An 18,095-nucleotide genomic window follows, 5' to 3' on the forward strand; every position below is an offset into this window, starting at 1 on the left:
TTTTATTTTTCTTCTTTGTCAACTCAAGCATACTGCACCGCACCCTCAACAGTAAAGTGGTTTTAAGTTGCATTACAGCACCATCTGCTGTTTTGAAAGGGACAGTAAGGAGCCTAATTAAAGGGGAACGCCACCTAAATAAAGAATTCCAGTATGTTATTTCCATGGCCTAGCAAAGTTCAGTCAATATTTGTGAACATGAGCTACTTTCTCTCAAAGCAAGAAACCAGAGAAGAAGTCTTAAACATGTGATGTCATAGGGTATAAAGTCTGGAGCTGCTCCATAAAGAATGAATGTGAGACTGATTTTGTTTGTTTGTTTGTTTGGTGGATTGTAATGAAGTATTGTACTTAAACCTTCAGTTGGCTGAATATTTTTGGCATAATTGGGCAAAAATCCTGTAATAACCTTTCAGCATATTGTACTTCAAATGTTCTGAGAGAAAACTAGACTTCTGCACCTCCTCATGGCTCTGTTTTCAGGCTTTAGAAAATCTAGACTTTGGCCAATCACAGTTCATTTGAGAGAAAGCGTTCCTATTGGCTGGTCATTCAACGGAGGCAGCTGTCAATCACTCGTGAACTCAGATCAAACGGTCAAACTAGGCAGCGCTGATCAAATATGAATCAATATCCTGTTACTGTAATGCCTATTTCTATTTTTCTCCCAGAACACTTGAATTACAATATGCTTATGATGGAATTTTTGCCCAAGGATGCCAAAAACATTCTGCATACTGCAGGTTTAATGTATACTTAATGTATAATTTGTATAATGTGACCCATATGCAGGTTTTAACTGCATGAAAATGCACTGTAAATACTATGTACAGCACTGCATGTGTTGACTCATCTTTTTGGCCTCTAGAGGGCAGCACAGATTATCAATAAAAGGGCCCCTTTCTGTCATTACTCTAAATGTTTTTTTAACAAGCAATAACTTATGTTTAATCGCAGTAAAAGTAGCCTAATATATTTGAGGCGCCATCATGGATGCCTATGTGTTTGTTTGAAAGGTTTTGAAAAAACTAATGCAGTGCTGATTTCTGCACATCATCTTCACTGTAGGAAATGACTTCATAGAAGGTTGAAAGGAAGCACATTATTTATTCATATGGTGCTAAATGATTAAATGCGGTGTAGTATCACTATTGTCCTTTAAATGACCACAAATCCAAATTTTGGTTATTTTTATGTTTAAATTTAAATTAATTGTACCACTATGGGCTTTTGAAACCCTTGAATTAATGTAAAAGTACACTGCAATCAAACTGAGATCAAGGTCCTGCTCAGATGACAATGATGAATGGGAAATATGAGGTTCTGTTCGTTATTTCATTCATTTTTATGCCTTCGTGTCGGCGACAACCGTGGCCGTCTGTCCGTCCATATGTCTGTCCGTATGTTCGTCCATCCATCCGTCCTGTCTATTCTCGTGGATGTGATATCTCAGGAACCCCTTGAGCAAATTTCTTTCAAATTTCAAACGTTCACCTGGACTCAAAGATAAACTGAATAGATACTGGTGGTCAAAAGTCAAAGGTCACTGTGACTTCATATGCTAATTCTGACAATTTCACTAAAATGTCTGATAGGATAAAATGATGAAGTGTTGACATTTTGGACAGACATGGATGTAAACTTCAACATGACTGGTTGGCGGAGGCATACAACTGTACTTTTTCTTGAAGAGGCAGTGGGTAGAAATGGAGCAAGTCACTATTGCATGAGACTGGTAATCTGGAATAAAAATCATGTGCCTCTGTGTCCTCCGATGCTCCTAATGGCATCTGCAGGATTTCACAGAGCGGAGGAAAACAACCAATCAGAGCTGAGCTGGAGTCTGCCGTCCAGCTGCCGTCTATGAGAGCCGGCTGTCAATCACTCGCGAACTCTGACCAAATGGTCAAACTAGGCAGCGCTGATCAAATATGTAAGTGATGATGTACAGCGAGCCGGTCATTGTTGTGAAAGAATCCCCGACACCAGCCGAAGCACAGCCAATAGGAACGCTCTCTCTCTGAAATGACCTGTTATTGGTCAAAGTCTCCCGTTCTCTCAGAGCACTTGAACTACATTATGCTGAAAGGTTAATGTTATTTTGCCCAATGATTTCAAAAACATTCTGCCTACTGCAGGTTTAAGTAAAGGATCTGAATACTTCCACCACCAATGTCGTACTTAAATGCTGGATATTGCCAATAAAGTTGTATTTAATTAGCACACACTAACAAATTAGCATTCCTGCAATGGAGGACCGAGTTCACGACATGTGACGTGTTTGTTGGAAAATTCTTTTTATTCCTTTTTTTTCCAAACATAGCATAACAAACATAACAAAACACCGGTGCCATAATACAAAAAAAAAATTATATCTTTCATTTAACATTTAATATGTACATACATAAATACACACATACACATCGCCTCCAACTCCCACACAGAGACAGGTCCAGCCTTCTTCCCAGCCCTAGAGGTAAAGTTACAGAAAAAATAACATCAAAATATGTTTTTAAGTAATTTAATTAGTTAGTTAGAATTAAAATTAATAAGTACTACAGTAGTATAGTTCACGGTGGTTAGATAAAAACCTTAAATAAATTAATTAATTAAATAAATGTAGAGGAAAAAAAAGAAAAAGAAAACAGCACTTAGAAAATAATGAATAATTAAGTAAATACGTGTTGTGTTCGTTGACGTTGTGAGAAATGGCGGAGGCCATGGAAGTTCATTTTTCGGTGCATAATAAGTCAACAATTGTAATTTTAGTCGTATATTGTTTGTCTTTGTAATTCTATAATATGTGAGAGGAAAATGTTGATATTCCCAATGACCTCATTGTTTTTCTCTGTCATTAGGCCTACGCTGACAGTAACGTTAATATTGCCGTTGCTTAGCAGCGGTGTCGTCAGGACTTGAGCACTTGAACGTCACCCATATCGCGTAAACGACTTCCCATGCTATAAACACCGAATTTCATGTGAACGCACCATATATGGGCATTTTGCAGCTAATCAGACACCTTGTTGGCAGGGAGCTGAGGATTCCACGGTTGCCATGGTTTTGTATCCAGGTGCATCATTTCGATATAATCAGAATTTAAACCAAAATAACTTTCTAACGGCAGAAAAACTGAAGATTTCAGTCGACATTTTCTCTGAGAAGAAAGATATTATTTACAGCAAACAGCGAGTTATTACACCTGGACCTCTACCAAAGACCAACTATCACTAGCTGACGGACTGGTCACCTGGAAAACGTGAGATTTGGACACTTTTTAACCCCATGTTGTTGTTTTCTGTGTTTTACCATTGAGACTTTCCGATCCCCCAACATGCACTGCTGTAGCTAGCTAGCTAGGCTAACGGCTAATGATGTCATATTTATATAATAATAAATAATAAATAAATAATAAACTTACTAATAAATATAATGTATGTTAGGCTTAGTTATATATTATTAACTCGTTCTCGATATAGTCCAAGCGGTGACAAGAGTATTTGAATATGCTCATAATAATTCACACATTTTCTAAACATTTTGTATGTTTTCATATTTATGAGTAACTTTAGGCTATTTTACACACATGACGTTCAACGTCGTTCAAAACACTTCAGTAAAGTGTGAAAGATATTGACAGACTCAAACTTCCTGCATCCAAAAAAAACATTAATTTCGCAAAATGTTGGTGAATTTGTAATGGGGAAAATATTCAATAACTTCACTTTCATAGTTCACTTTCTTGTAGTGTCGTCAAAATCACTTCACACATCAATGATCTCCTCATGGTTGTACTACAACACTTGGTTTGAAAAAAATATTATTTTGCATAATTCTTTTGAATTTTTAATGGGAAAATATCCAATGACTTCAGTATTATACAGTGTAATACCACCAAAATCACTTAACACATCAAAGGTCTCTTCCTGATCATACTTATTAAACTAATTAAGACATGTTGGTGACACTACACTTTATAAAAGTGAAGTTATTGAATATTTTTCCCATTAATTAAAAATTCACCAAAATTATGCAAAAGCATATTTTTCCAAACTGTTGTAGTACAACTATGAGGAGATCGTTGACGTGTGAAGTAATCTTGGTGGTATTACACTGTATAATACTGAAGTTATTGAATATTTTTCTCTTTTCGGCGTTGCATTTTGTAGACGGTCCCTGACCACTGTCTCTCAGCCAGCTGCACATAGACACTATGTGTTATGTGTTGATTAAAATGAGGTTGTAGCTCGTTGTCTACCTCACTACGGTTAGAAAGAGCCGTTGTTTGTGTTTTAACAACGTTTTGGTTATGAGTTATTGATCCAGGAAGTTTGAATCTGTCAGTTTTATGTCATGGTGCCGAACAATACACACAGTGAGCAGCAAAAAAGTGTGAAACAACTGCAAAAAGAGATTTTTTCAAGAAAGATCGCCGATATGGTGAGGACCTTTTGTCAATCAGAAAGAGAGCTTAAAATTGTCATATTATTGAATGAAATCCTGCGTGAATTTGGCTCTGTGAAAGCTATAGTCTAGATGTTGACTCCCAAGTCAAGTCCTGTTATATTGTCTTAAATTCAGCTCTATTGAGACAAAAGTAGGTATTCACAGGCAGGGCCAATGATACAGAAGGCTTTGACTATCCATCTGTCCGACATTAGGATATAAAGACATGACAGATCATGAACTTTATACAGCCGTATCCTTCAATCATATGCTTATTTATTATGAATAAAACATTAGGAATATCAGTCAAGGCCAGGTGTCATTTTAGTAGATTTAGTAGATTCTGACTGAATTTTCTGCATTCTGAAATGTCACATCAAACTGTATTCTGTACAAGCTTTATCAGTGCTGCCTGTGTGCTCATAGGCTTGATGTTGTGTAAAATGATAATAAGAGAATAACAGGGTCCATGTGAGCATTCACATTGTAACAGCAACATAAGTTGACATATGGAAGGCCTCCTGCAATAATAACATTGTGAAAGAAATGCATATATTTGGCACTTTATTTTATTTATTTTTTTTTTTTTTTTATACTGCAACACTTCTATACTTTTGCTTGTGTATAATGTTTTATATGAGATTTTCTTCCAATGAAGTATTTATATTATTGCATTGTGGTAATGATCCATTTAATTCAGTATGTGATGTGAGGAAGTCATTACGGTATAATAGGCCATGGTATGTTAACATGATGTGGAGCAGTGGTCTGAGGGTTGTATTTGTTATTACCTTCAGATGGAGAAACGCAACACATGGACATGTGTCCCCGTTCCGAGCTCAGCCCGGAACAATGCCCTTGTTCCAAGCTTAGCCCGGAACGGCATCCCGCTGCTGTTCATCCTGCGGAATATCCCAGCACCAACCTCCAAGAGTGGCTCTCCACCTGGCTCTCCACCTGGCTCTCCACCTAGCTCTCCACCTGGCTCTCCACCTGGCTCTCCACCTAGCTCTCCACCTGACTCTCCACCTAGCTCTTCATCTGGCTATTCATCTGGCAGTGACCCTGGCTCTCCACCTGGCTCTCCACCTGGCTCTCCACTGGGAAACAAGGTAAGAAGGGCAATGACCCCACAGCCCCTGAACATCACACTTTTGTCATATTTTCTATAAATACATCAAAGAGTGGAAAAAGAACAACCTTACTCTGACCTCTGTTGTCTAACATTAAGAAACAAAAATGTTCTAATCTGTTGTTGCAGGGGTCGGCAACCTTTTTGAAATTAAAATGTTCTTGTTAATCAGTTTGCCACATCAACATTAAGGTTAACACAAAGTTTAATTATGTTGTTATGGATGTCGTCTCGATGTGTCGTCCGACTGTGTTGTTATGAATGTCGTCTTGATGTGTCGTCCGACTGTGTTGTTATGAATGTCGTCTTGATGTGTCGTCCTCCCTGTCGTCCGACTGTGTTGGTATGAATGTCGTCTTGACGACTGTATGTTAACATGATGTGGAGCAGTGGTCTGAGGGTTTGTATTTGTTTTTACTTTCAGAAGGACCGAGGCTACACGTGGACACGTGTCCTCATTCCTGTCCCCAACCGGCCCAGCAGCCCACGGCTCATCCTGCGGAGGATCCCAGCACCAACCTCTGGGAGTGGCTCTTCACCTGGCAGTGACCCTGGCTCTTCACCTGGCAGTGACCCTGGCTCTCCACCTGGCTCTCCACCTGTCTCTCCATCTGTCTCTCCACCTGTCTCTCCACCTGTCTCTCCACCTGGCTCTCCACCTGTCTCTCCACCTGTCTGTGACCCTGTCTTTCCATCTGTCTGTGACTTTTTCTCCCTGTCTTGTTCCTCTACCTCCTCCTCTAGCTCAGCCTCAAGCTCCTCCTCTAGGTTTTCCCTTATCTTTGCGTCAGGTTCCCCCCAAAGGCAAGGCAAGAGAAGGCAAGTTTATTTACCGTATATAGCACATTTGAGCAACAAGGCAATTCAAAGCGCTCTACACAGAACACCAAAAGCATCGAGACAAAGTTCAAAAGAAACACACCACAAAAGGACATTTAAATACAATTAAAAACAGCCATTAAAGAGCCAAGAGAATAGAATTCAATCAAAGAAAATTCTGGCGCATCCAATCGTTGATTTGTTCAATTTACTTTCTCAGTTCTTATTGGACCTTAGTTCCCTGGTGATATGGTTATGTGAATCTTTGTGTCGTGTGCATAATTATTTAAACTTATTTTGTTGTCTTTCAAAGCGCCCCCATCCCAGAGCCTGAGCAGGACCACAGTGAGCCTTCGAGAGCGAGCCCCGCTAAAGAACCCGAGGCACCCAGTGAGCCTTCACCCAGTGAGCCTGCACCCAGTGAGCCTGCACCCAGTGAGCCTTCACCCAGTGAGCCTTCACCCAGTCAGCCTGCACCCAGTGAGCCTGCACCCAGTGAGCCTGCACCCAGTGAGCCTCAGCCGTTATGGGGCGGCCCAGTGCCGGAGTGGTCGAGGAACATGGACCTCTACCTGGAGCGGAGGAGGCAGTTTGACAGCCAGTGCCACAAGAGCGCCCCTGTAATTACAGGTGAGCCTCCAGGTAAGACTCGACGAAGGAGCTGTTTCTATTCATTTTATCCTCCTCGTTAACTACAGTAACTAACTAACTAACTCACTAATTCACTAAATAACTAACTCACTAAGTAACTAACTCACTAACTAACTAACTCATAATAATAACCTATGATAATCATAATAATTAATCTACTGTGGGTAAATCACTGACTATTCCTTTAAGTCTGACTTCATACTGCAGCTGTCTGCTACCTGAGCTTCCACCTGCAGACAGCAGACAGCTGCAGATAAATGCTCAAACTCCAACCTCCACCAGCAACACTCCACCAGTTCCACCATGTGTAACCTCTTCCAAACCTCCACCTACAGCCTCTGCCAGCAACCTGCAGCTGCCGCCTCCACCTGCAGATTGTGGCAGACAGCTGCGGCCAAACCTCAACCTACAGCCTTTGCCAGCAACCTGCAGCTGCCGCCTCCACCTGCAGATTCTGGCAGACAGCTGCGGCCAAGCCTCCACCTACAGCCATAAACCTGCACCTCCACCTCCATCTGAAGATTCTGCAAGACAACTGTAGCTCAACCTACAGCCTCTGCCAGCAACCTGCAGGTACCGCCTCCACCTGCAGATTCTGGCAGACAGCTGCAGACAAATGCGCCAAAAGTCCAACCTCTACCAGCTCCACCACATGCAACCTCTGCCAAGCCTCAATCTATAGCCTCTGCCAGCAACCTGCAGCTGCCGCCTCCACCTGCAGATTGTGGCAGACAGCTACAGCCAAACCTCCACCTACAGCCTCTGCCAGCAACCTGCAGGTACCTCCTCCACCTGCAGATTCTGGCAGACAGCTGCAGACAAATGCGCCAAAAGTCCAACCTCCACCACATGCAACCTCTGCCAAACCTCCACCTACAGCCTCTGCCAGCAACCTGCAGCTGCCGCCTCCACCTGCAGATTGTGGCAGACAGCTACAGCCAAACCTCCACCTACAGCCTCTGCCGGCAACCTGCAGCCACCGCCTCCACCTGCAGATTCTAGCAGACAGCTACGGCCAAACCTCCACCTACAGCCTCTGCCATCATCCTGCAGCTGCCGCCTCCACCTGCAGATTGTGGCAGACAGCTGCAGCCAAACCTCCACCTACAGCCTCTGCCAGCAACCTGCAGCTGCCGCCTCCACCTGCAGATTGTGGCAGACAGCTGCGGCCAAACCTCCACCTACAGCCTCTGCCAGCAACCTGCAGGTACTGCCTCCACCTACAGATTCTGGCAGACAGCTATGGCCAAACCTCCACCTACAGCCTCTGCCAGCAACCTGAAGCTGCTGCCTCCACCTGCAGATTCTGGCAGACAGCTGCGGCCAAACCTCCACCTACAGCCTCTGCCAGCTTCCTGCAGCTGCCGTCTCCACCTGCAGATTCTGGCAGACAGCTGCAGACAGATGCGCCAAAAGTCCAACCTCTACCAGCTCTACCATGTGCAACCTTTGCCAAGCCTCAATCTATAGCCTCTGCCAGCAACCTGCAGCTGCCGCCTCCACCTGCAGATTGTGGCAGACAGCTACTGCCAAACCTCCACCTATAGCCTGTGCCAGCAACCTGCAGGTACCGCCTCCACCTGCAGATTGTGGCAGACAGCTACAGCCAAACCTCCACCTACAGCCTCTGCCAGCAACCTGCAGGTACCTCTTCCACCTGCAGATTCTGGCAGACAGCTGCAGACAAATGCGCCAAAAGTCCAACCTCCACCACATGCAACCTCTGCCAAACCTCCACCTACAGCCTCTGCCAGCAACCTGCAGCTGCCGCCTCCACCTGCAGATTGTGGCAGACAGCTACAGCCAAACCTCCACCTACAGCCTCTGCCAGCAACCTGCAGGTACCTCTTCCACCTGCAGATTCTGGCAGACAGCTGCAGACAAATGCGCCAAAAGTCCAACCTCCACCACATGCAACCTCTGCCAAACCTCCACCTACAGCCTCTGCCAGCAACCTGCAGCTGCCGCCTCCACCTGCAGATTGTGGCAGACAGCTACAGCCAAACCTCCACCTACAGCCTCTGCCGGCAACCTGCAGCTGCCGCCTCCACCTGCAGATTCTGGCAGACAGCTACGGCCAAACCTCCACCTACAGCCTCTGCCATCATCCTGTAGCTGCCGCCTCCACCTGCAGATTGTGGCTGACAGCTGCGGCCAAACCTCCACCTACAGCCTCTGCCAGCAACCTGAAGCTGCTGCCTCCACCTGCAGATTCTGGCAGACAGCTGCCATCAAAAACCTCCACCTACAGCCTCTGCCGGTAACCTGCAGCTGCCGCCTCCACTTGCAGATTCTGGCAGACAGCTACGGCCAAACCTCCATCTACAGCCTCTGCCATCATCCTGCAGCTGCCGCCTCCACCTGCAGATTGTGGCAGACAGCTACAGCCAAACCTCCACCTACAGCCTCTGCCAGCAACCTGCAGGTACCTCCTCCACCTGCAGATTCTGGCAGACAGCTGCAGACAAATGCGCCAAAAGTCCAACCTCCACCACATGCAACCTCTGCCAAACCTCCACCTACAGCCTCTGCCAGCAACCTGCAGCTGCCGCCTCCACCTGCAGATTGTGGCAGACAGCTACAGCCAAACCTCCACCTACAGCCTCTGCCGGCAACCTGCAGCCACTGCCTCCACCTGCAGATTCTAGCAGACAGCTACGGCCAAACCTCCACCTACAGCCTCTGCCATCATCCTGCAGCTGCCGCCTCCACCATGCAGATTGTGGCAGACAACTGCAGCCAAACCTCCACCTACAGCCTCTGCCAGCAACCTGCAGCTGCCGCCTCCACCTGCAGATTGTGGCAGACAGCTGCGGCCAAACCTCCACCTACAGCCTCTGCCAGCAACCTGCAGGTACCGCCTCCACCTACAGATTCTGGCAGACAGCTATGGCCAAACCTCCACCTACAGCCTCTGCCAGCAACCTGAAGCTGCTGCCTCCACCTGCAGATTCTGGCAGACAGCTGCGGCCAAACCTCCACCTACAGCCTCTGCCAGCTTCCTGCAGCTGCCGTCTCCACCTGCAGATTCTGGCACACAGCTGCAGACAGATGCGCCAAAAGTCCAACCTCTACCAGCTCCACCATGTGCAACCTTTGCCAAGCCTCAATCTATAGCCTCTGCCAGCAACCTGCAGCTGCCGCCTCCACCTGCAGATTGTGGCAGACAGCTACTGCCAAACCTCCACCTATAGCCTGTGCCAGCAACCTGCAGGTACCGCCTCCACCTGCAGATTGTGGCAGACAGCTACAGCCAAACCTCCACCTACAGCCTCTGCCAGCAACCTGCAGGTACCTCTTCCACCTGCAGATTCTGGCAGACAGCTGCAGACAAATGCGCCAAAAGTCCAACCTCCACCACACGCAACCTCTGCCAAACCTCCACCTACAGCCTCTGCCAGCAACCTGCAGCTGCCGCCTCCACCTGCAGATTGTGGCAGACAGCTACAGCCAAACCTCCACCTACAGCCTCTGCCGGCAACCTGCAGCTGCCGCCTCCACCTGCAGATTCTGGCAGACAGCTACGGCCAAACCTCCACCTACAGCCTCTGCCATCATCCTGTAGCTGCCGCCTCCACCTGCAGATTGTGGCTGACAGCTGCGGCCAAACCTCCACCTACAGCCTCTGCCAGCAACCTGAAGCTGCTGCCTCCACCTGCAGATTCTGGCAGACAGCTGCCATCAAAAACCTCCACCTACAGCCTCTGCCGGTAACCTGCAGCTGCCGCCTCCACCTGCAGATTCTGGCAGACAGCTACGGCCAAACCTCCATCTACAGCCTGTGCCATCATCCTGCAGCTGCCGCCTCCACCTGCAGATTGTGGCAGACAGCTGCGGCCAAACCTCCACCTACAGCCTCTGCCAGCAACCTGCAGGTACCGCCTCCACCTGCAGATTGTGGCAGACAGCTGCGGCCAAACCTCCACCTACAGCCTCTGCTAGCAACCTGAAGCTGCTGCCTCCACCTGCAGATTCTGCAGACAGCTGCGGCCAAACCTCCACCTACAGCCTCTGCCAGCTTCCTGCAGCTGCCGTCTCCACCTGCAGATTCTGGCAGACAGCTGCAGACAGATGCGCCAAAAGTCCAACCTCTACCAGCTCCACCATGTGCAACCTCTGCCAAGCCTCAATCTATAGCCTCTGCCAGCAACCTGCAGCTGCCGCCTCCACCTGCAGATTGTGGCAGACAGCTACAGCCAAACCTCCACCTACAGCCTCTGCCAGCAACCTGCAGGTACCTCTTCCACCTGCAGATTCTGGCAGACAGCTGCAGACAAATGCGCCAAAAGTCCAACCTCCACCACATGCAACCTCTGCCAAACCTCCACCTACAGCCTCTGCCAGCAACCTGCAGCTGCCGCCTCCACCTGCAGATTGTGGCAGACAGCTACAGCCAAACCTCCACCTACAGCCTCTGCCGGCAACCTGCAGCTGCCGCCTCCACCTGCAGATTCTGGCAGACAGCTACGGCCAAACCTCCACCTACAGCCTCTGCCATCATCCTGTAGCTGCCGCCTCCACCTGCAGATTGTGGCTGACAGCTGCGGCCAAACCTCCACCTACAGCCTCTGCCAGCAACCTGCAGCTGCCGCCTCCACCTGCAGATTCTGGCAGACAGCTGCCACCAAACCTCCGACTACAGCCTCTGCCAGCAACCTGCAGGTACTGCCTCCACCTACAGATTCTGGCAGACAGCTATGGCCAAACCTCCACCTAAAGCCTCTGTCGGCAACCTGCAGCTGCCGCCTCCACCTGCAGATTCTGGCCGACAGCTACGGCCAAACCTCCACCTACAGCCTCTGCCATCATCCTTCAGCTGCCGCATCCACCTGCAGATTGTGGCAGACAGCTGCAGCCAAACCTCCACCTACAGCCTCTGCCAGCAACCTGCAGATTGTGGCAGACAGCTGCAGACAAATGCGCAAAGTCCAACCTCCACCAGCTCCACCACGTGCAACCTCTGCCAAACCTCCATCTACAGCCTCTGCCAGCAACCTGCAGGTGCCGCCTCCACCTGCAGATTGTGGCAGACAGCTACAGCCAAACCTCCACCTATAGCCTGTGCCAGCAACCTGCAGGTACCGCCTCCACCTGCAGATTGTGGCAGACAGCTACAGCCAAACCTCCACCTACAGCCTCTGCCAGCAACCTGCAGGTACCTCTTCCACCTGCAGATTCTGGCAGACAGCTGCAGACAAATGCGCCAAAAGTCCAACCTCCACCACATGCAACCTCTGCCAAACCTCCACCTACAGCCTCTGCCAGCAACCTGCAGCTGCCGCCTCCACCTGCAGATTGTGGCAGACAGCTACAGCCAAACCTCCACCTACAGCCTCTGCCGGCAACCTGCAGCTGCCGCCTCCACCTGCAGATTCTGGCAGACAGCTACGGCCAAACCTCCACCTACAGCCTCTGCCATCATCCTGTAGCTGCCGCCTCCACCTGCAGATTGTTGTTGTCAACAATCAGCCTCTGCCAGCAACCTGCAGATTGTGGCAGACAGCTGCAGACAAATGCGCAAAGTCCAACCTCCACCAGCTCCACCACGTGCAACCTCTGCCAAACCTCCATCTACAGCCTCTGCCAGCAACCTGCAGGTGCCGCCTCCACCTGCAGATTGTGGCAGACAGCTGCAGCTAAACCTCCACCTACAGCCTCTGCCAGCTTCCTGCAGCTGCCTCCTCCACCTGCAGATTCTGGCAGACAGCTACGGCCAAACCTCCACCTACAGCCTCTGCCAGCAACCTGCAGGTACCGCCTCCACCCACAGATTCTGGCAGATAGCTGCAAACAAATATGCAAAGTCCAACCTCCACCAACTCCACCACGTGCATCCTCTGCCAAACCTCCACCTACAGCCTCTGCCAGCAACCTGCAGCTGCCGCCTCCACCTGCAGATTGTGGCAGACAGCTGCCACTAAACCTTCACCTACAGCCTCTGCCAGCAACCTGCAGGTACCGCCTCTACCTGCAGATTGTGGCAGACAGCTGCCACCAAACCTCCACCTACAGCCTCTGAAATTGGGGGAAAAAATTTGTGAAAAAGCTGCAAAAACAGATAGAAAACAAACAAAGGTGTACATTAATCAGCTGCACACTGGCCTGCTAGAGGTCAGTGGCATTTAATACAAAAAGAAGAACCTGGAGATCAACCCACCAACCCTGGATTCAAACTAAACTACGGCCATTTACTTCATATGGCCGAAGAAGGTAAGTACAAGTATCTAACGTGAAGAAAGTCACTTAGAATAGTCTCTAATATAGAGACAGAGAAAGTAATGTATGTTATTGTGTGTTGTCCATAAAGTATTACTCAGTCAATAATTCAAAGATGAATTATTATACTCATTATTTTCTTGTCTTTCTCTCCCCTTATCTTACTGCACCACATGAGCTGCTGCTGTTTACTCCGGACGAAGAAAGTGAGTATGAACTTTTGATTTTTGACCCATTTATTCATATCATATTCATTCATATCACTTAACATTATTTGACTGTTTTATTAACCATTATATGTCGTTCTTTCCTCTTACTTGCACCCACCACCTGAGTTGCTGCTGTTTACTCCGGACGAAGAAAGTGAGTATGAGCTTTTGATTTTTGACCCATTTATTCATATCATATTCATTCATATCACTTAACATTATCTGACTGTTTTATTCACCATTATTTGTCGTCCTTTCCTCTTACTCCACCTCCTGAGCTGCTGCTGAGGTGGTGGAGCTGCTGCTAAGGTGGTGGATGCTCAGACGAAAAAGGTGAGTATGAGCTTTTTAATATATATTAGAGACAGCAATATATGTTATCATCTAAACTTGTTTGTAAAGTAATACTTTATGGACAAACGGGTTCACACAATAACATACATTACTTTCTCTGTCTCTATATTACAGACTATTCTAAGTTTAATATATATTTGTATTTTTACTCCAGAGACTCAGGCTGAGTGTTCCTGTAGTTCAGCGGCTCCTTCACGACAGGGAAGAAATGCTTGTTCCCGACCTGGACAGAAGGATGACGGACCACAAGATGGACAGAACAGAAGTGAACGCCTGTGTTTTTGTGAAATGAGTGAGTAAACTGCACATTAATATGAAATATGCATATTTGCTTTCTAGCTGACAGTTAGATGAGAAGATTGATACCGCTCTCCTCTCAGAGCGGTATCAATCAGCATTTCCAAAATGTTGAACTACTCCTTTTAAGATTACAAAAGTAGCAACAGTGACATAAAGTGGTGACACGCTAAATGCTAATAATTCTTACGGCTAACTTCTTTAATAATGTTCCATTGTTTCAATTGTGTCAAAGATGATTTGACACAATTTGATTTGATGCCTGCACATGTTTTCTAGACTCAAATAAACGGTGACTACTGATTAATGCAGATTTACAGCCCAAGAGAGCGGACGTCAACCGAACCACACAAAGCCAGCAGCATCACACAGCCAGTCTGATGTTAGGAAGCTCCAGCAGCACAGCAGTCCACTCAGCACACTGAACTGCCTTCAGCACCACACTTTCTACAATCAACTGCTTTCATGTTGAATTCAGTTAAATAAATGAAAAAAAACTCAGACATGTAATATGATCCTGTGTTATGTCACCTACTGATGTTGGGTTAACATGAATCTTAATGTTTTGCACTCCATCCCTCTTTTTCATACACCAGTTTTTGTCTTTTTTAGGGGGCTACAGGGTTTTTTTAGGGGGAGATAGCAGGTCAACAGTAGATGTCACATAGAAGTGGTGTACATCATCTGAAAGTTGGGAACCTGAGGATTAATTTGAGATATACTGTGTTTAAGTTGTTCTAGTCATAAATCATAAATTAAATAATTAATTAAATACATTTTGAAATATGTGTACAAGGGCTTAGAAAATGATGATAGAAGTATATGATAGTCATTCCCATGCTCTATTATGTCTCATAAGTTAAGCAGCAATTTTGGGGTTGATACCATTTGTTACACAGATTTGGTGCTCAATATAAGAATTTTTCACCAATTGTGAATTGATAAAAATGATCAATAATCCTTAAAAAATACCACATTAATACACAGAGACCTAGAGGAACACCATAGAAAAAGCCATGCTGTGATTTGGTTTCAAAAACTTTTGACATTTGGAGATTTCTGCAAGAATTAAATTTTTTGGCGATTGAATGGCGAGCACTTCTGTTCAGGAAACTGCTCAGAAACCCCCTTATTGTCAATCTACCTAGGAAAACCATCCATCCTCTGAATGCTCTAGGTCTGTAGTTTGTGGCTGTAAAGTTTCATGTGGCTGTGATTATCCTAGAGGTCACCACAGGTCATTTTATACAATGAGGTCAAATTTAAAAAAAAAAAAAAAAAGGTCTCAGTGCAATAGAAAGACGATGAAGGCCATAGCCTCTGCCCTCTGTTTATTCCTCTCTGTCTACCAGATTAAGATCAATGGTCTTTCTCACTCCATTCTCGGTGTCCTCCATATGTCCACACAAACAGTCAATACAATCGGAATACAGTGAATAACCTTCTGGTTTTTACTACATGGCTGAGCTGAAGAGTGCTGAGTAGACTGGGTTAAGATCTCAGCAGATAGTCATTAAGAAGCAAGCAGCCCCGGTGTTGACTCAGCCATATAGTGTGACAGCAATATTACAGTAAAACAGGAGAGAAAGACAGCAAAAGTATATAGTAAAACTAAGACTGTCAATCGATTAAAATATTTAATCGCGATTAATCCCATGATTGTCCATGATTAATAAAAATTGTGCGATTAATTTGTGAATAATCACGCTATTTTTATCTGTTCAAAATGTACCTTAAAGGGAGATTTGTCAAGTATTTAATACTCTTATCAACATGGGAGTGGGCAAATATGCTTGCTTTATGCAAATGTAGAAACACTGCTCCTAATCTGCCGAAAATGCCTCGCTTGACATCCCGCCTTTTTCTTCCGTAACGTGGTGATGTCACCAAGTAGCACCTTCGCATTATACATAAATAATAAATTTGGCACGCCCTCAAACAAAGCTAGTTAGAGCGGAGCTGGAGCGGAGTCCGAAGGGTTTGGCTCGGTTGACCAATCGCAACAGAGTGGGCCAGCTGACCAATTAGAGCAGACATGTTCTAATAGAAACCCAAAATACAACCTGAAAATAAGCATAATAGGTCCTCTTTAATATTGGTTTATTTATTTTTTTGTGGTTGGTGATCGCTTGGTTTAGGCTACTAGCTACAGTTGGAGGTCCGTTACAGCTTAACAGTCTGACGCTCTTTGGAGTACGCTCCCTCCCGGACACATAGACACTGTCAGGGCTATTGAAAATCAATTCACACACATGCACACACATATAGATGTGCTGTCTTCGTTTTGTTTCTCCATGCTTTTTTTCCTCAAATGTTCCATCAGTCTCTCCATCCTCCCACTAGCTCTCCGTATGTCAATCACCCAAACACACACGGGCAGGCACAATGAATTAGACAGAATTGCTGTGGAGGCAAAGCAATGTGGCCACAAATAGAATCTAATTAATTTGAATTGCATTGCCCTGGCTCCTTTATTGGTTGAGATTGAGGGCACTGAGGACCCAGGAGCTCAAAAAGGCATTGTGGGGCTTTAAGCTAAAACTCCTATACCTTTTACATTTTTATGTATATCAGAGGTACCATTTGTATCATTTGAGGTAAAGTAATTGCCACCTTAATTTTGAGACATCAATTGGACCCTGGTGATTCAGCCGCATTACTTTAAAGATTTCCAGCAAAATTAGATTGAGTGTGCATATTGTGTGAATTGATCTAATAAAATATAAATTTAGCAGCTTTAATATACAGCCTTGGAACATAACCTTGCTCAACGGTATGTCATGCAATTTACTCCAGGACAGGGATCACACTTTCATTTTTTAAAAATATCTGTTATTCTGGTTTGTTCAATATTTCTGTGTCTTTAGTGGTGTTTAAATGGCGGGTCCATCCGCGGTCTTTTCTGTTTGTTTTTTTTCCAAATGGAAACGCCCACTCAACTCAACCAGAAACGCCCACTCAACCATTCATGTCAGTGACGTAGGTTACCAAAGTAAGCCAATCAATACGGTTATGAATAATGTGAGCTGTGCTAAGTTTGGAAATAACTGGAAGGGTTAGTTTGGATTTTTTGAAGTAGGGTTGTATGTATCCTCCAGCGTTCTGCGAGGTAAAATTACTGGTTTTGTGAATGTAGTCTGGTGGCTTTGAAGAGAGCAATATAACGGCTTAGGTTCCCCGTCACAAAGGGCTGTCTGATGGCGAGGCTGGCGGCCATCTTGGATTTGACCTCTCACGGTCTTCAGAGGTCAAATTCCCATGAAAATAAACCCTATGTTAGAAATGTCTTTAGCTTTTCTCATAAAATGCACAATTGTTATAAAATGAGAGCTTATCCGCTGTGGCTACTGATATAGATAGAAAACCCTAAGAACACACTTCACTTTCTCAGAAAGGCCGAAGGCTTTTAAAAAAATACCCAATGAGAGATTGCATTGAGTTACTAGCTAGTGGCTAGAAGCTAATGGAACAGTAGCAGGCCTGGACTTGACATCACGCCACCTCTCTATATATTATCAGCTTCCTAACTCATTTTATTATGCCTTCGGAGCTGCTCGTCTTCTGAAAAATGCTTACATGCAATAATCTGACGAAAGGACTGAGTAAGAAAATCCAGACAAAGAGACAGAAACACAGTCAGACAGGCAGAAGGCTTCCATCCATATTGCATACGCCTCAGTCTGCCGTCCTGTCAGCTCCTCTCATAACCATTAGTGGATGAAGTCATGGTCCTGTGCTAATTGTCAGTGACAGAGGAGCGAAGGAGGGTAATGGGGGCAGAGAGGGGGTTAGAAAGAAAGAAAGAGAGACAGACCTCATGGGAAAACACCTGTCTGCTGTGTGTCTCTTCAGTCAGTCACACTTCTCTCTTAACGAGCACAAATTTAATTGTCTTTCTTCTAATTAAAGGATGAGGTGAGAGCTTCAATCACTGGACTGTTACTTATTAGAGAGAGAGAGGGCTTTAATGA

At 45.7% G+C, this 18,095-nt stretch overlaps 2 protein-coding genes and 1 long non-coding RNA gene across 7 annotated transcripts in view; 2 read left to right on the top strand and 1 right to left on the bottom strand.

The window, feature by feature from the left end:
- The first annotated feature begins 3,011 nt into the window (after positions 1–3,011).
- On the top strand, positions 3,012–9,426 carry LOC119479952 (vegetative cell wall protein gp1-like). 2 transcript variants are annotated; one of them, XM_037755977.1, is made up of 6 exons: positions 3,013–3,259; positions 5,244–5,558; positions 6,003–6,397; positions 6,711–7,039; positions 7,384–7,621; positions 9,320–9,426. In XM_037755977.1, exons 2-5 carry the CDS (start codon positions 5,244–5,246, stop codon positions 7,587–7,589), a joined length of 1,245 nt encoding a protein of 414 aa, XP_037611905.1. In that variant the 5' UTR covers positions 3,013–3,259; the 3' UTR covers positions 7,590–7,621; positions 9,320–9,426. The 2 variants fall into 2 exon arrangements, with proteins under 2 accessions (XP_037611906.1, XP_037611905.1); XM_037755978.1 differs by lacking the exon at positions 9,320–9,426 and having other exon boundaries at positions 3,012–3,259; positions 6,711–7,027; positions 7,384–7,636.
- A 243-nt stretch (positions 9,427–9,669) lies between these two features.
- LOC119479954 lies at positions 9,670–12,840 on the bottom strand. 2 transcript variants are annotated; one of them, XR_005204783.1, is made up of 8 exons: positions 12,736–12,835; positions 12,217–12,336; positions 11,705–11,723; positions 11,045–11,199; positions 10,764–10,814; positions 10,531–10,607; positions 10,180–10,333; positions 9,670–9,973 (listed from the first exon to the last, which is right to left on the bottom strand). It is a non-coding gene; the product is annotated as an uncharacterized LOC119479954 (long non-coding RNA). The 2 variants fall into 2 exon arrangements; XR_005204784.1 differs by lacking the exons at positions 10,180–10,333; positions 10,531–10,607; positions 10,764–10,814; ... (1 more) ...; positions 11,705–11,723; positions 12,217–12,336 and adding an exon at positions 12,532–12,658 and having other exon boundaries at positions 12,736–12,840.
- Positions 12,841–13,437: 597 nt separating this feature from the next.
- si:dkey-191m6.4 (rho GTPase-activating protein 22) overlaps positions 13,438–18,095 on the top strand; it is a 57,016-nt gene continuing 52,358 nt past the window's right edge. Inside the window, exons 1-3 of one of the 3 annotated variants that reach the window (XM_037755970.1) lie at positions 13,438–13,470; positions 13,798–13,806; positions 13,982–14,119. The gene's annotated coding sequence lies outside the window, so the exon portion shown is untranslated. Of the gene's footprint in view, positions 13,471–13,494; positions 13,628–13,664; positions 13,807–13,981; positions 14,120–18,095 lie in introns of those variants that run through there. The other 2 variants (XM_037755969.1, XM_037755973.1) reach the window with 2 other exon arrangements.

The sequence above is a fragment of the Sebastes umbrosus genome, chromosome 20 (assembly GCF_015220745.1).
Source record: "Sebastes umbrosus isolate fSebUmb1 chromosome 20, fSebUmb1.pri, whole genome shotgun sequence".
In the NCBI taxonomy this organism is placed as follows: Eukaryota; Metazoa; Chordata; class Actinopteri; order Perciformes; family Sebastidae; genus Sebastes; species Sebastes umbrosus.

Bases quoted from the DNA above. Each gene is read 5' to 3' on its own strand.
- LOC119479952 (XM_037755977.1), top strand. From the start codon at position 5,244: ATGGAGAAACGCAACACATGGACATGTGTCCCCGTTCCGAGCTCAGCC. The intron at 6,398-6,710 runs GCAAGTTTATTT...TGTCTTTCAAAG, and splicing joins CAAAGGCAAGGCAAGAGAAG to CGCCCCCATCCCAGAGCCTG. The intron at 7,040-7,383 runs GTAAGACTCGAC...CTCCACCTACAG, and splicing joins AATTACAGGTGAGCCTCCAG to CCTCTGCCAGCAACCTGCAG.